The following is a 16949-nucleotide window of genomic DNA, read 5'->3' on the forward strand; positions in this document are numbered from 1 at the left end:
ACGCCGAGCCGCACCCACGCAAGTTTATGAGGGTGGGGTCGGGGGCCGCGTAGCCTGCCGTTTCATTTTTGATTTTGCCCGCTCCATCGTCCGTCGGTTTCGCTTCATTCGAAATCTTCTTGTCACGTTCGTGGCCGCTCCAGAATGGTTCCCGTGGGACCGGGGTTGCACCTTTCGCGCGAATGAATGATTCATCTTCCTTCGTGCAAATCCACCGTTCAATTAGAAAATAGTTGATTCAAGATCTGCGCAGACGAGTGATTGGATGATTCGTGATACTTTGCGATACGTGCCGGGAGCAATCCAACAGTAAATATTGCAAAAGAAGATCAATTATGCTTGCGTGCAAAAGATACAACCCGAGTCCCTTTCCCTCACCACTATAAATAAGTTCATTCCCATTGCCTCCTCTCATCCCCCTCTCCTCGCCCCATCGCTTCACTCTCTCTCGTCTGTCCAGGGGAGAAGAAACCCTAACCGTAGCACCCCGGCTCCAATGGCGGATTCCGATCCAGAACTCTCTCCTCCGGCAGCCGCTACTCTCTCCTCTCCCTCTGTAAGCTCCGATCTTTTCTCTGATCTCCTCCATTCTCTCTCTCTCTCCCGCCGATAGGAAATTTTGTTTCAAATTTATGAGTTCTGAGAATCCATTTCTTGTGATCTAAGAAGACGGATGATCTGCAACCAGTGGGAGCAACGATAGCGGTGAGATAAAATGAAAAGCATTCATGTTTCCTTTTTTTGTTCTTTCCGTAGAATCGGAATTAGAATTAGTTTATTTATTCGTTAGAGTTTTTGTTCAGGATTTGGATAAATCACAATCGGATTTGTTGGTTAGACTTCAAGGGTTGAAGCAGGTATTCTTCTTGTTGTTATTCTTAGTTTCCTAGTGCTTTTGCTGGAGTACGGTTTTTGTTTGTTTGTTTGTTGTTGGGGGGTGGGGGATTAGGGCAACAAAAGATATGTTTTTGGGAGTGATACGTGTGTACTGTGACAGGATTTGCAAAACTGGAGATCCAAGTTGGACACACAAGTTAGGACGTATAAGGATGTGAGTACCCATCACACATGTTGAAAAATGAAACATCATTTACCTAATTAGTGCGCTTTCTCTCTCTCTCTCACATACACACACACACACAATTTTAAGTTTTGATATATGTAGACTTTTCTTCTTTGTCACTGTGATTTTTGTTGGGATTCTGTGAAGTTTGTCAGTACAAAGGGTTGTTACGTGAATACGTGGGAAATCACTTGCCTGCAAGCAAATCAATTGGAAGAAGGAGAATGACATATTCAGATTCTACATAGAAATTTTCTTGAACTAAGGTTAACCTAAACAGTCATTCTCTTGTAAAAATGCTTTTTGGCTAAGGAAGGGTTGACCAAGGGCAGGTCCCCAATATTTTAAGAAGAGTAACTACAAAATGACCAATTAACCATATGTCATAAAGGAAATTAGTTAATTAAAGAAGATTGATGAAATGGTGGATTTGCATTTTGGGCCCATGCTTGTGCTGGCCATTCACTAGCTTTGTTTTATTGCATGACTTGACTAACTTATCACATCTTTCACCTGGCCAGGAAAGGCTTGTATGATCTTTTAGAATGCCATGTTATACTATTCCAAACAAGGGATTGCACCCTTTAGGAAACAAAACATGGAATAAGCCCCATATTAGGAAATGTGAATCTACATGGAATTTACGTGATGGTGCAAATAATGCACCAATCCTTATAGTAAGATGAAAGGTGCAAAAAGTTGCGTGATCCTCTTAAAACTATCTTTGAACACCAAAGTGGGCATGATAATGAGTTCAAAAATGGAGTTTGAAGATCAAATGTTGAGGGTCCATCTAATGTTTTCAAGAATATTATACCTTCATAATGAATTCAAAAATCTAATTGATTGCACCAGTGAATCTCTTGGTTTATTCAATGCTTGAAAGTTGATGACACTTTTGGAGTCGTTGAAAAGCATAAGAGCAAGGTTCTAACTGCTGCATGCTGGTACCATGCTTGATTTTTGTTGACATGGGATGTGCCTACCCGTGCTAGTGCTTCACATACATTGGAACACAAGTACACACGTTTATGCACATGAACTTGCTTGCAGCATTGCCATGTCTCTGTTGTTACCAACCTGCATGGGTAGCATCATAATTCTTGCATATTAGTAGAGTCTGAATCTAAGAAAAGATGGAGATGTGTTTCAGCTGCTTTTCCTAAAAATCAAATGGTCATTGGTTTTAACTTTTAAGTGGGTTTTGGATGAAAAAATTGAAGCTAGTGGGACATTAGATAAGTGTAAAGCAAGACTTCTAGCAAAACATTGCATACAATGGTTGATAGTAGATTATGATAGGATATAGTCTTATGCTCTGATCTTTTAGTTATTTTAAATTATAGGTAGTCAATGATTGAAATATGACCTGTATTAGGTTTTTTTCTTTATTTTCTTTTTAGCTTTTCAATTTATTTTTTAGTTTTGATTTGTGGATATTGAGTCAATCTTTTTCTTTAATATGAAATATGGATATAGATTGAATTGAAGTTTATCTGATTGCTTACTGTATTGATCTGATTGGTGTTGTTTGTTGTCTTGTAGTGCAATCAACTATCAGAGTGAATTTCTTTTAGCACAAGAAATAAATTTTGTTCCCTAGTCTCTATCATTCATGGTCAAAATTTATACTATTTAGAAAGATATATGGAAAGTCTAGAGAACTCGTGGTCGGATACTTCTACAACTCAATATTTGATTTTTATTTCCATCACATGAGTAAGCTTGGAGATAAAAGGGTTCAAAGGTTTTTTGGTAGAAGTTCTATGGATTTTTCATTAGATTTGGCATTAGTTTTCATTGGATTTTCATATTTAGTGGTTGGACAATTTTTGCTTGTTTATTTCATTATTAAGTCAGATAATTCTCTATCTAGTATAATTTTGTGCCAGGTTTAATTCCAAATTCATTTGTCTTTTATATTTCACTCTGGGTCAACCAACATGGCCTCCACTTTTTGGAAACAAATTGTCCTCCGCTAAGATGGGCTTGACGCAGGCTAAATCGGCCTTGATAGTGGCTCACACTGGTTGGAACTAATCAGGATAACCAGTTTGTCTTGCTCCCCTGCTTAAAAAAAAAATTGCCATCCTGATCAGGATGGGGTTTGTACCTATCATACTAGCCTTGGTACCGGTTAATATTGATTAGAAGGGTTGGTACATCTTGATTCTGCATGCTTCATCGACTCAGCACCCATCCCCAGTGCCATTTTCACATCGTAACAATACAGTGCTGATGATACCATCCCCTTTTGGCAATCCATGGTGACAATGGCTCATTATAATCTAGGATTGATTTAAATGGAAGTCAAGATTGTATTCTTGAGTAGAAATTCGGACGGGAAAAATGTATGGGACAAGATGAAGGTTTTTAGGACAAAAACAACAACAATAAAGCCTACAAGCTTAAGAAATAATTGCATGAAGGAAAGCTTCAACGGGATGGGTGCTTAACATTCGAAAAAGCTATTCTTGGAAGGTAGGATTATGTTGTTTTCTGCTAGATTAACTTACAAGTCAGTCCTATTGTTGAAATGACTTAAATACGCCTATGTTTGTATTGTTATGTGATAATGCGGCTGAGGGTATGTTGGCCTTTTTTAGTATAATAATTTTGCACGTTTTTGGCACAATTGCGACAACAATCATTACATAATGTAAAGACAAAATACCGCCATTTGTATTATCAATTGGCCATGCAAAACATGTTTGGAACTTAGTTATTTCTCTTTTAAGTTGGTCTGGTGGGAGCACTAAACTCTGCTCATCTGCATAGTCCAATCTGGCTAATAATTAGATCATGGTGTATGCATACGAAAATCTGGGAAAAAATTCTCCATATTTTCGATATATGGTAACAAGGAAGTAATATAAATTTATTGAAAAATACTGAGATAAGATCATGATAATTTTTTTGAAAAATGAAAGATACTTGTAAAGCTTCCTCTGTGCTGAGAATTAGGTTTTGAGAGAGAAAACGTTGAAGGCCATGACCTGTATAGATCAAGAAGATCCATAAAAAAGGCTGAAAAATATCTGGCTTGTAAAATAGTCAACCTTATTCTACTCCCATATGTAGAGCATATAGTCTCTAATGTTGCATCTCCAAGTGTGATTAGTGCGGTAGGATGGTATGAGAGAATTTCTGTTTGCATGCTGGAAGTGCAATATGCCACAGTTTGCATTGGTCTGATGTTTGTTATGCTATAAGATTTGGAAACAAATATGAAAGTAACCTAGATTGTGCATTTGTTGGGATGATACCCTCTGGAGATCAAAGAATTTCAAACTGCGTTTCCAGCTAAAAGGGTGATAGCCGTGAGACTATAGTATACTCGGCTTTTGGTTATGCAACAGGCCTACATGATTGGAAATTAACATCTGGCCACATCATCTTATATGAAGGAAGTGCAACTTCTTGAGATGCAACTTTATAATAAACAAGGCTGTGCTTTTCAAGGTATGCATGAAACTTAGTATGTGTCTGCATTTCAGAAAAGCTTTTGTAGAGCAGATCAATGGACTCTTAAGATGCCTATAGCTCAAATAATGAAACACTCTATCTATATGCAGTATGATGATTAATTGGTTATTGCCATGGGGCCTTGATGCAAAGGGGTGAAAACAATTCTGATGGTAATGGTATAGTGTAACTCAAAGAAATCATGATGAACGATTTGACTTCTGAAGATATGCTTGTGGTTCCTTTGACTAAGAGGTATCATAGTAGACATGTTTGGACTTTGAAACATGCCCAGGTGATGGGACTCCAGGATGTGATGTTTGGTCTTTTGGATATATATGTACCTGTATGTATTTTGGCTTTGTTAAGCATCTTCTTAGGAAACACCGTTAAAGTGTTTATAGACCTTCATGTGCTATGTGTGTGATCTAAAGGGGCGAACTACCAGTTCCACATAGGCCATGTGCACAACTGAGACAGTTGAGGATATAATTTTTCCATATATTATGTCTATACTCTCCCTTGCTTCTGCAGCTTGTCATAATTAATGTGCATACATGTGAAAAAATGATATTGAAATGTTTGTGTGGTATTGGTTCTTGTGTTGCTGTGGTCGAAAACCATTTATAAGTCTAAAACATTCATATGTTGCTGTGGTCAGAAACCATTTACAAGTCTAAACAAATACAAAGTGGTGCATACCTATATATAAGATGAAGGGAAATCCATGTGACATGTAGAAGAAATGTACAACTAGTAATGAAGATATACAACTATCGTTTGGCCAAGTGGGGATGTTGCCATGGGTTGCCTAATTTGACCTATGAGCCCAAGCTCATGAATGGAGAATTTAGCATAAGCCAAATACTAAAAGACCAAAGCCACCTATATGTTTGCTCAGTTGTGCTCCTCAAAGATCCTTAGCTGCCTAAATTGGGAGTGGCTACCGGTATGGATGTAGGGAAGAGGATATTTCGGAAACACTTGAAATAAGGGAGCACTTAGGAAGTGGGTTCTTGTTCAAGTTTCTAGGCAGTTATAAAGAGGGTACATTGCCTTACCTGTTAGTTTCTTTCTACCAAGCAATGATCACACTGCTTGAGATCTCGTTGAATGACATTTCCAAGGAAAAAAATGGTTGCATAAAAAGAGAGACAAATATTGAATAGGCTTGCCCAAACTTCGAAAAATTAAGATCTCTCTTTTCTTCAATTTACTCAACCAACAATATTTTCCCGCTTAACATTGTTGACTTTTTGCTTATAGAACTCCTCCTGAGACCAACAGAATTGAGTTAAACGGGATCTTTAAAACATCCTTTTGGTTTTAATACGCTGAATCATTGATACACTAATTGATCTGTATTCAGTTAGGTGGGTAAGCTTTATGTACTGATACAATTTGTTTTGTTGGGAACTTCTAAACCAAAATTTCTTAAACCAAACTGATCTGGAATTTAGATTAGTTTTGAAGGCTGAAACTAGCATACAAGGTTAAATTCAATGAATATGAGGTTCTTTTTTCTTATTATTTGCAATTATTCATTTTCTTAGATGTTGGGAAGCACTTCCTTTACACTAGATTTGAATTTGCAAGTTTGAGAACATTTGGAATCAGTGTGTTGCTAGATTTCAAAGAGATCCAAAGGAAGTCAATTTTTTTCACATTGGTTTATCTACCCTCAAGCTCAGAATTCTTTCATTATATGTTATATTGGCCATGATATCAACATATAGGGCATTCTAAACATGACTTTTTCTTTTTTCAAAAAAAAAAAAGCCTTAATGTGAAACTACTACACAATACATCTAGAGGTCCTAAAGAATATAATGTGCTTTGGGAGGATGTCTATTATTTTTCATTCACTCATTCTTCTTTTCTTTATTTTGATCATTTCTTTAAATTTATTTTAGTTTTCAATTTAAATTGCCAAAATTAGAAGGGAACCATTTAAAATGCCTAAATTGCCGGAGCTGATTCATTCGATCCAGCTGGTGTCAAAATTGAAGCCAAGCATTCAAACCTTGTATACTGAGATTTGTGGGGTTGATCCTGTTTAACTCAACCCATCTCCATCAGTGGGCAGGTCAATCCTATTCACCCACATTCAACTGCATGACTGGCTTACAAACTTCCCCAGCCACATGTTTGTTTTGTAACCACATGCGTAGTCTACTTCGTTACATATCGGCATCTGTAAGACAGTTTCTGAGGAAACTAATTAAATTCCAACAGAAATTATATATTTGATACTTCACAGTATATACTTGTTTATTTTGGTGATAGCTTTACAATAACATTCCCATAGCAATAACCAATGTCCTCATGGTGCCACTCACGGCTGGTATGGTCACAATTGCATAACCCATATCCAACCCCAAAAATTGAAACATGTGGCTCATGCTGGCCTGCTTTTAGAAGACCTGCTTGGGTCTGAACCAAAATTTCTTGTCTTAAATTTGTATTGATAGGGGACACATTGATATATACATATATCAATTTATTTATGCCAGTCATGAAGATCTTAACTGACTTGTTTATGGAAGATACTGTTGCCATTGGTGCGCGACATCCAAAGCTTGCTTCAGGGATGCTTTTCCTTTGTGATTAGGCACATCTATCGGGAGGCGAACAGTGCTGCGGATTGGGTTGCCTCGTTTGTTGCTCACCATTTTTGTGGCATTTGGACGGATGCTTCCTGTTTACCTTTGTCTTTTCGAGATATTCTCCTTTTCTGATCTTTTGGGTTGTATTCATAATAGAGTTGTATGAAGCGACCGCCTTATCAAAAAAAGAAGAAGAAAGATACTATTGCCATTCACTTTTTAAGATTCTCCACATTATTTTATTGATTTTCTATTTTATGAGTGATCATGGAATATAAACATGTTTTGTTTGGTATGAATCAAAACATTTTTCCTTGGAACTGTGACAATCATTGGAAATCTATTTAACTTAGAGCTGTACCACTGACAAATAAATCTCCAGTAATTCATATTGAAGTTATTACTATTGGTTGGCTTGATATACAAGTTAGTATGATTTCTATAACGGATTTACCTTAAAAATATGAAGTGCAATAAGTTGTATATTGAGGTTTGCCCTTTTTTTTTCCCCGATTCTTGGCATTAATAAGGTGTATGCCATTAAAACAGTGATTCTCTATTGGTATTCTTAAAATGTACAGAGGAAGAAAATGAAAACAAATTTAAGGAAAGCATCTGCTTTCTTCTGATAAAAAAATGTGTTCATTCAATGGATGATGCCTAGAGAATTTGGAGTTTAGGAACTAGATATTGAATTCTACATCTTCTACTGAAGACCAAGAAGGCTTATCATTCTTGTTAAGGGGAAGGGATGGAAATATGTGCATCAGTGGTACTGCATTATGGTATAAAAGACTACATAATTATATTCCCACAAATTCTTTTTTCAAAATATATATGAATATCTTTGCTATTATTTAAGGAATTTGTTAGTCTGATGCAGCATATTCTGATGTTGATGTGCACCATATGGAAGCAAAATTGAATCCAACAGTTCCCATGAATCTTATTCATGAATCCCTTATTTGAGCACTTCTTGTGCCCTCTGCATCATGATGTGAGGCAAACAGTTTCCATCATTTAATGCTCTGCTGTCACAATGCTCGCAATTTTATTTCATTGTTGTCAGCACATTATGACAAGTGAATGAACCTGACATGTATATCCATCATAATTTGATATGCAGATCTGTCATAGGTGAATATCATTTTCTGGCTAAAACAATGCTAAGATTACTTCCAGTACTTCAAGAATAAATATCTTTACCTGGTTATCACATTTTGTCCGCAATTTGTATTTCATTTATCTGTATACCTGTTACCATAGGGACAACTTTTTATATCTTTTGCTCTATGCATTTTTAAGCTGGACTGCAGCTTTAGTAGCCCACTGGATAGGGTTCACCCAATAACTTGGCTTTACATTGTCTACATATATTATAGCTGTATTATTCTGGATATGTAGTGGCTTGTTTTGCTGAATATTGTTTACCAACTGTGACATTAAATTCAGGAGCTGTCAGAGCTTAAGAAGTCACTTAACACTGAGCTGGAGCAACTGAGATCAGTTAAGTCCGCTGAATCTTTTGCCTTATTTATTTCATGTATGTTATGCTAATTTTTCTTGTATTGGTGGCTATAGGACTTTCAGGAACTGAGGACCACACTTCAGAAGCAACAAGAGGATGTCACTGCTAGTTTAAGGAATTTGGGGGTAATCAACCTGTCTTTCAGACTCAATCAGGCAGTATATACTTGAGAAACCTGTTATGTTATGTTTTTATGGTGGCACATATAAAAAGCTTAGCGAGATTGCTTAACTTTTTATTAGCTAGATAGTTTTAAAATAAATTAAAGGCTAGGTGTTTGAAATTAATTACAAAATTGGAGCTATTTGTCTGCCATACTCTACCAAGCGGACCTATTCTTATGGGTTCATAGTGATCCAAATCGATTACATTGGATTCTTTTCAGTATAAATTACCACTTGCTAGAAGACAATATTGGCAACAATGGCAGTTATTTTTTGAGAATAGTGATAATGCCAATTCTTCAACCACTTATGTACATATGTGTAGATTAGGATGCCATACCCTTTGTTTGAGGTGAACAGTAGCTGTATCTTTGTATTTAGAAGTAAAATGTTACTTTTACCGTCCAGATGGAGGATGCACCTGCAAATTCCGAGGAGAGGGAGATTCAAGTCCACGAGGATAACTCAGAGAAATCACAGCCCAACTTAATGGACCATGCAACAGAAATCAATTCTTCAGATGGTCCTGTTGCATAATCTTCTCCTTGAGGCATTGTAAGAACATTTAGCAATGGGAGTAATATTAACTATTGGCCACTGTTAGGTAGCATGCCGATGTGTTAAATCTCTTTGGGAAAGAACTGAGAAACATCTGTCTGCATAAATATTAGTCTGTAACTCTTACTGTTGCATTTCTGAAGAATGCCTCATATTGCAGTACTGCACCCAGCATTTGGAGGATAGGTCAGCATATCTCCCAATATTTTTATTTTTTTGGTGTGTGTGTGTTGTATAGTTATGTGTTTGCTTTCATAGTTAATTATTTTGAGTTGCTACTCAAGCACAGGCTTTATGCCTTTCATTAGGTTAATGATAAGAGTTTGCTGCAGCGTGCTTGCTTCTCATACCTGTAAATGTGGAAATTAGCTTGCAATCAAGCAACTTCTTATATTCAAGACCACAGTATTGGTACATGTTGATGATTGATGAGATGATCCTTCGTGTGTGCATATGTGCGTGTTAAAAATAACCCTTAGTTTCTTTCAAAAGAATGGATCTTTCTAGATGCATTAAATTTGCTAGACCACTATATTACGAACTAACTCTTCTCCAGGCATGCAGACCTTTTATGACTTTCAGGTAGCTGAGCTAGGAGCGGTGTGGCCTATGGGGTCCATTAGTCCAGTGAAATCCACACATCTATGAAGGGCGGTAGTCTTGTTTTCTATTTCATTGTCCAAAGAGCTAATGGTCAAACATTTCAGGCAAGCTGTTATTGTGCCTCCTTTCATAACACAAAAACGTGATGTTTCTATTACAATTAATATGCGAACCTTTTCTTTCTGTAAGGCACTGGAAACTTGCATGGGTGTAACATGTAGTGCAACTCTAGCCCATGAAGGCTTGCTGATAGCTCAAAGAGGTTAGGTCTGGTTAGGGGCTAACCCATGCCTGACTTGCTTTTGAGACTACTCAATGCCTATTTGACCCAACTCATAGCGTGACCAATCAAACTTAGAAGAAGTGAGCTAGAATGGGGTTTGAGTTTGGTCAGGTCCCTATCTTCGGCACAACTTAGACTGGACATTAAATCAGGTTGATGTTTAACCACCAGAATTTCAACCCGGCATATATCTATATTGATCCAAACTAGACTTGGTATTGGTCGGGTTTGGGCGCATGTGATACACCTGAATGTTACCATGAATCATGTCACTCCTAAGCAGGTATAGCCCATTGTACGATTTATCAAAATACTATCATAGGCATGCTTGACTTCATGTGTTGACAGCAAAGATTCCATGATGGATGGCATTCTTGACACCTCTAAATATACATTTTACCTTGTGTCTATCTTTCTCCAGCTTGGATACATTTATCATGAAAGTGGTATACTTGATAATACCGTGGATATAATTTGGATAATTTAGATGTTTTATCAAAAGGACAAAAAAGGTTGAGATAATTTGAAAGTTGGCATTCTATATTAAAACAGATCAATAAGTACACAGACATTAGGGAGACAAATATTATGATGGCAGCACTACTGACATGTGTCTGTATCATGAGCACTGGCCAAGTACGTGGGGTTCATAAAGTTAAGCTTTATGAAGCTTTATCACGGGTTCCAGTTGCATGGTGTGCTCTGCAGAAGGGATGAATGATGGAGCAAAGTGACATTACCTAAAATGCCAGCAGCATAAAAATAGCATTCATCTTAAAAGGTTTCAGGCAAGGATATTGACTTGATTAAGTGCTCCATCCGCTAAGCTATTAGATAGACTTATCATGATACATATCTGGAGATTAGCTGATATAAAGTTTCAATCTATCCTTAGAAAGCGATGCTTGCACTTAACCATTATCATTCCTGACTTCATCTGTCTTCTGAATCAATGGCCCCATGGCAAGTAATTTGGATGGCATCCATTGATCTGATCATAATGTACTAATCTTGGAGCCTTGTGCTTTGTTCATTGGTGCATGCATGTCTCTCCCTGTGATCAAGACCTGTCATTCACCCTTTTTTGGGTATATAGCAAAAATTTGATGATGTTTTCAGGAAATGCACTTAGTTCTGGGCTCATTGATTTGGAGTCTTTATGATGGTGAAATGCACTCTACTTCCTAGTTTTCCTCATTCTAGGGTTCCATCGGAATGCTTCGTTCTAGGTCAAACAACCGCAATGACTAGCACTGGTCCACCATGGTAACTGATACTTTTGAAGAACTTGTTTGCATAAATATATACTTATATACCTAAACTTTACAGACAGTTCACATGCTGCAATGTAGTCAATTGCTGTAACGAAAGCAAGTTAAGCTGTAGCAACCAGAGTAGCTGGAAATATCCACTAGAAAGCTACACTTTTGCAACTGGAGTCACTTATTGTGACTCCATGCTCCTGACACTCAACCAAAATCTTCCATTACTGAAGGCTGAACAAGCTCCAGTCTTTGTTGTGTGGGCAGGCAGCCACAATCTATGCAGGGCAAAGTATTCTTTTCCAACATGCCCTTTTGCAACCAGATTAAAAATTCAAAATGTTGAGGTGTAAAGTATGTTGGATACTTTGGTAAAGTGCAATATGCAACCAAACAGTCTTCTGGGATAATAACTCCCCAAGCTTTTTACCTCCATTTCTCAGTTCTTTTATCACTCTGGTCCGCTAATCAACAAATCCAATCTCTTTGCACTCCAACTTTTAAGCAGTTCACTGAAATAATATATAAAATTGGAGCACCATTCAATTTAAAAGAAAACTCCTTGAAGCTCCCATTCTATTGGACAATTAATCAGTATTCTTTGGCAACTAGGCTTTTTCAGTGCCTTTTCTAAGTGTTGGTGGTGCTTCTAAGTATCTAACTAACATTGGATTTAAGCATACACTAGCAGAAAATAAGCTTGGGTTAGGCATTTGAGAAAGAATCATTGAAAACAGCAAAATTCTCTTCTTTTTTCATAAAAGTAAGCTCTAAAGCCAAACAAACAGAATCTTGTTATGTGTGACCTATGATGTTTGGTGGTTTCTTTTGCTTTACATTGCTCCTTTCCATCCAAACTTTGATCCCAAAATTTGCCACCATCAGAAAGCCTATCAAATCTTGCCTTCCTGCTAAAATGCCCATCTTCTATATTAGCACTGAGCCTTTTTCTCAAAAGCATATGAGCCTTGTACCTAGACCTTCGATTAACGCCAAGCTTATCATCTTGGTCACATATTTTACTTAACGAAAGGATGGGCAAAGCTGACGGTGACAGGACAACAGGAGGATCACCGTCATCAGATCACGAGGATTACCATCAGATCACATGAGAAGGGTGGTCATTCCAGTAGATATGATCCATGTACCTCAGTTTCTGGTTCCCTCTCTCTCTCTCTCTCTCTCTCTCTCTCTCTTCCACACACACACACACACAAAGGTGTGTACTGTGAAGTCACCTCTCATTCTTCCATTGGCCAGCTCAAACCACAGAACATTGAATGGAACCAAGAGGTGATGACAAAGATCCAATCTCCCTCACCTGCTTGAAAGGAGTACCACTTCGATATGACAATTGAGTTCCATTATTCCTTTTGTTTTGTCTTTATAGTAGAAGATCAGTAGGCTAAAGGGTTGGTGAGGCAATTATGAACAAAACTCATTAGTAAGTTAAAAGACCACCCACCATCTGCCTCCTTCCTTGTGTTCTGCCAGAGAAGTAAATGCACTAGCCCTGGCTCTTCCAATACTCCTAAAGAAAATAGAGATGGAAAAAGAGAGCTTTTAATGGGTGTAAGAGAAGAAGCTAAAGATATATATTAAAAAAAAAGAACTTTCAAAAGTTTCAAACGCCCAGGTTTTTTCCTTTGCTTTCCTTCCGAAATAGCTGATGCCAGCCATTAATTGCAGAGAGGACTGAGTAGAAATGGGCAGCTTTGTTCAGCATAGTTTGGCTCTTACAATTACATCACCCATGATGGAATTGATTCTCCTCTTTCTGATTCCAAAAAGTACATTCTGTTCCTGAATAGTTTGATCATAATGGTGCATGTGATCATGGGGCATCATAATTTACTATCAGGCTATTTTTTCGTCAGGATAAAACAACTGATTTATTGTACTCCCACCCACCATGTCCTTGGCTCAAAATTCGTTTTATTTTAAATTCTTTATTCCAACCGTCTTTAAAATAATAAATATATATTAATATATTATTTTTTCTCGTTTTTCTTTTAAACAAGAGAAGAAGCAGGAGGTTGCTAGCACCATATCATGGAAGAAATGAAATGATGGAAGTAATTTATGTAATGTTGATTTTTCTTTTCTTTCCTCCTCTTTTTCTTTTTTACTTCATATAATATCCTAAACAGTTTTATCTTCATAAACAAATTCTTCACTTTCTATATCCAAAAAGTTCATAAGAAGTCTAAAATATTTTCAGAGCTTCTATAAGAAACAGCTGCCCAAGAGTTCTCTTCGTCGACCCATTTGTTCAACAATTTAAGTGCCGGAATTTGAGATGGATGTGAAAGAAAGTAGGATAGTTGTGATTCTACCTCTGATTAAAAATAATTTTAATAGCATATATATTGATATATATCAACTATTGAGAGATCCGCTTCTTTTGTTTCTTTTCCTTAAGAAATTATCTGAGTGTATGTAATTTTAAAAAATGGGAATAGCTATAAGATGCGAAGAGTGATGTATGTGGAGGAGAGACCTTTGGTCTCCTTTTCCTTAAAAGATAGAGATTTTGTGTTTGAAAACTCAAAATGTCGGGCATCGCACTGAAGTTGATCCCAAGATTTCTGTGTTATTTAACTGATCCACAGTGATACCACCTGCACCTGGACACCAAGCTAAACTAATATTTGATGATATATGTTTCATGAAACAATACTTGTTGCATTTTAAAGATTTTACTGAAGAAAATTAGTTGAGTTTGACCATCTAGAAACAAAACATATTGTAATTTTAAAATTTGGTAAAAAACATAAATGTTCTTGGGAACATGTAACATCATATTGTCTCTAATATTAACAATTAGGAGAGATTGGGATATAAGCTTTTCTCAGCGAACGTTAATTACTAGAATTTGAGGGATTTAGCTATAAAAATGAATATTGCTGGTAGATTATATATATATATATATAATTACTAGAATTTGAGGGATTTAGCTATAAAAATGAATATTGCTGGTAGATTATATATATATATATATATATATATATATATATATATATATAATAAAGTAAGTTATAATGTGGCCGTTGGCCGTTTGTTTTTATTAGAACTCATTTCTCTTGTCCTTGCCTAATAGGTTGCTAAGAATTTCCAACTTTATCATATAACTATGAGACATAGTCACACAGAATCCTCTCAAAAATTAGTTACATAAAAATAGAATACTACAGATCAGGAGTGGTAATGAGAAAGTGGTAGTGACAACATTAATCACTTGTAAAACGAATGCAATGTGCGTCATGCCTTTTTCTGTTTTTCACGCTGATGATCAACAAACACATCCAAGCAAAAAAAAAAAAAAAAAAATCAGCCTCATTATGAATCGAAGTCTTGGTGGCTCCCAAGATCACAATCCAAACTAAGGAATTGGACATGCCATCATCATCTGATGATGATATGAGTGGATATTTTGAACATGAGACCTACCATCCAAATCTAAAGTGTACTCTCCTATCATTTTGCTGCTCCTAATCTTTGCTTCCTCAAGCCATGAGATGCCATCATCAGCCCTCCATATCTGGAGGGCATTTCTGTCCTGAGACCTCCTCCTCCACTCTCTATTCTCTTAAGCGAGTGCCATACGGCTCCCTCCCACAATACCCACCAACAATATACCAACATATTCCCCCACTCTCCTCTCTTTCCTCTCCCCTTCCCTTCCTTTTCTCTCTCTTTACATTCCCCTCTCCCTCTCCTCTCTTCACCTGTCTTCATTCCCTTCTCTCTCCCCACTTCCATCTTCTCTTTACTTCGCTCTTTCTCTCATGGCCTCACCTGAAGAAGGTCCAGAACCACTAAAATATCAGGTAGTTCTGAACTCTCTATCCTCTGTTTTTACTCTGTTGTGCTCTGTTTCTTTCAAAGAAAAGTTCCATTTGAGAACAAGGTTCAAGGAAATGGTTTTGTGGTGCTCCAGACTTTGACCTTGAAGGTCTCCATCCACTGCGAAGGCTGTAAGAAGAAAGTGAAGAAGGTCCTCCATAGCATCGAAGGTAAACCCTATCAGTTTAGGCTTCCTCTCTTCTGCTTTGTGCTGGAGTTTCCTTCACCAAGATTGTATTTTTATGGAGTTTTCTTCTCCAAGATTGGATTTTTATTGGGTTTTCTTGGAAATTTCTCAGGTGTCTATAAGACTACCGTTGATTCCCAGCAGCAGAAGGTGATCGTCATAGGGAACGTTGAGGCGGACACGCTCATCAAGAAGCTCCTCAAGACCGGGAAGCACGCCGAGCTCTGGCCGGAGAAGAAGCCCAACAACCCCGGCGGCGGCGGCGGCGGCGGTGGCAAGAAGAACAAGAACAAGAACAAGGCCTCAGGCAAACCAAACGAGCCGTCGGAAAACCCGGAGAGCAATCAGACCCCCTCCGGCGATGATTCTCCCCCGGACTCCTCTGCCAATGCCGACGGCAATGCCCCGAATATCGGTGGCAAGGATTCTCCAAAGGCCGACAACAAGGAGACTGGGAACTCCCCACCATCTGACAAACAGAACGGCGGCGGCGGCGGCGCCCCCGCCCCCGCCCCCGGCGGCGGCGGTGGCGGTGGTAAGAAGAAAGGGAAGAAGGGTCAGAAGGAGAACAGTGGCGGCGGCGGTGGCGGTGGCGGTGGCGGTGGAGGTGAAGGTCCAGGAGTCTCAGAAGGGATGGGCGGCAAACCAGGCAGCGGCGGTGGCAGCGTAGTGAGCTTGCCGGCGTTCAGTTATGGAGTCTACCCGACGTCGCAGCCGCCGGCCTATGTAGTGAGCTACAGCACTGTGCAGCCGAGTGCAAGCTATGGCGGTGCCTACTACCCGATGCCCATGAATCAGAGCAGCTACTTCTATTCCACTGCGACGCCAGGTTCGTGTTATATCTTCAGTGATGAGAATGCCAATGCCTGTAGAATCATGTGAGGAAGATGATGGCGGCGGCGGCGGCTTCTGATCAATTTTATGTAGTCCTTTTGTTTCTCTTGGTGTAGTGTAATTTGAAGTAGTTGTAGGTGTTAAAAGACTGAAGGTATGAATTAATGAATGTGAGAGTACTTAAGCTTATACTACTTGTATAAGTGAATGGTGGGAGGTAATGCGAGTCTGAAGCTTATGCTGCTTGTATTAGGTGTAATGGTGGAAGGTGGAGGTGAAGACTGTAGTTTGGATGATTTTTGTAGCTTTTTAACTGTGTAAATGGTGGAAAAGATGAGAAAGTTGAGGTGTTGCTTTTTGTTGTTTTTTGTATTGTGGTGGTTGCATGAAACAAAGGCGACATCTTGTTAGAGTGTTGAACTTGTTCTACTTGTATGGTGGAAAGTGGAGGTGAAGGTTGTAGTTCAGATGATTTTTCAGCTTTTTTTTTTATTGTGTAAATGATTGAAAGATGGGATCAATTTGAGGTGTTGTTGCTCTTTGTTGTTTT

At 38.1% G+C, this 16949-nt stretch overlaps 2 protein-coding genes across 4 annotated transcripts; both read left to right on the top strand.

Annotated features, from left to right (window-relative positions):
- The first annotated feature begins 415 nt into the window (after positions 1–415).
- Positions 416–9567, top strand: LOC105052498 (uncharacterized). Of its 3 annotated transcripts, none has more exons than XM_010933327.4 (7): positions 416–556; positions 667–705; positions 804–857; positions 998–1051; positions 8587–8640; positions 8716–8787; positions 9235–9567. In XM_010933327.4, exons 1-7 carry the CDS (start codon positions 497–499, stop codon positions 9361–9363), a joined length of 462 nt encoding a protein of 153 aa, XP_010931629.1. In that variant the 5' UTR covers positions 416–496; the 3' UTR covers positions 9364–9567. The 3 variants fall into 3 exon arrangements, with proteins under 3 accessions (XP_010931629.1, XP_010931630.1, XP_073100959.1); XM_010933328.4 differs by having other exon boundaries at positions 670–705; XM_073244858.1 differs by lacking the exon at positions 667–705.
- Positions 9568–14830: 5263 nt separating this feature from the next.
- On the top strand, positions 14831–16761 carry LOC105052499 (uncharacterized). The gene is made up of 3 exons (XM_010933329.4): positions 14831–15362; positions 15473–15548; positions 15678–16761. The coding sequence occupies exons 1-3, from the start codon at positions 15321–15323 to the stop codon at positions 16445–16447; spliced, it is 888 nt and encodes a 295-aa protein (XP_010931631.1). The 5' UTR covers positions 14831–15320; the 3' UTR covers positions 16448–16761.
- Positions 16762–16949: the final 188 nt, after the last annotated feature.

The sequence above is a fragment of the Elaeis guineensis genome, chromosome 10 (genome assembly GCF_000442705.2).
Source record: "Elaeis guineensis isolate ETL-2024a chromosome 10, EG11, whole genome shotgun sequence".
In the NCBI taxonomy this organism is placed as follows: domain Eukaryota; kingdom Viridiplantae; phylum Streptophyta; class Magnoliopsida; order Arecales; family Arecaceae; genus Elaeis; species Elaeis guineensis.

Bases quoted from the DNA above. Each gene is read 5' to 3' on its own strand.
- LOC105052498 (XM_010933327.4), top strand. From the start codon at position 497: ATGGCGGATTCCGATCCAGAACTCTCTCCTCCGGCAGCCGCTACTCTC. The intron at 557-666 runs GTAAGCTCCGAT...TTGTGATCTAAG, and splicing joins CTACTCTCTCCTCTCCCTCT to AAGACGGATGATCTGCAACC. The intron at 1,052-8,586 runs GTGAGTACCCAT...CATTAAATTCAG, and splicing joins AAGTTAGGACGTATAAGGAT to GAGCTGTCAGAGCTTAAGAA.
- LOC105052499 (XM_010933329.4), top strand. From the start codon at position 15,321: ATGGCCTCACCTGAAGAAGGTCCAGAACCACTAAAATATCAG. The intron at 15,363-15,472 runs GTAGTTCTGAAC...GTGGTGCTCCAG, and splicing joins CAGAACCACTAAAATATCAG to ACTTTGACCTTGAAGGTCTC. The intron at 15,549-15,677 runs GTAAACCCTATC...GAAATTTCTCAG, and splicing joins GGTCCTCCATAGCATCGAAG to GTGTCTATAAGACTACCGTT.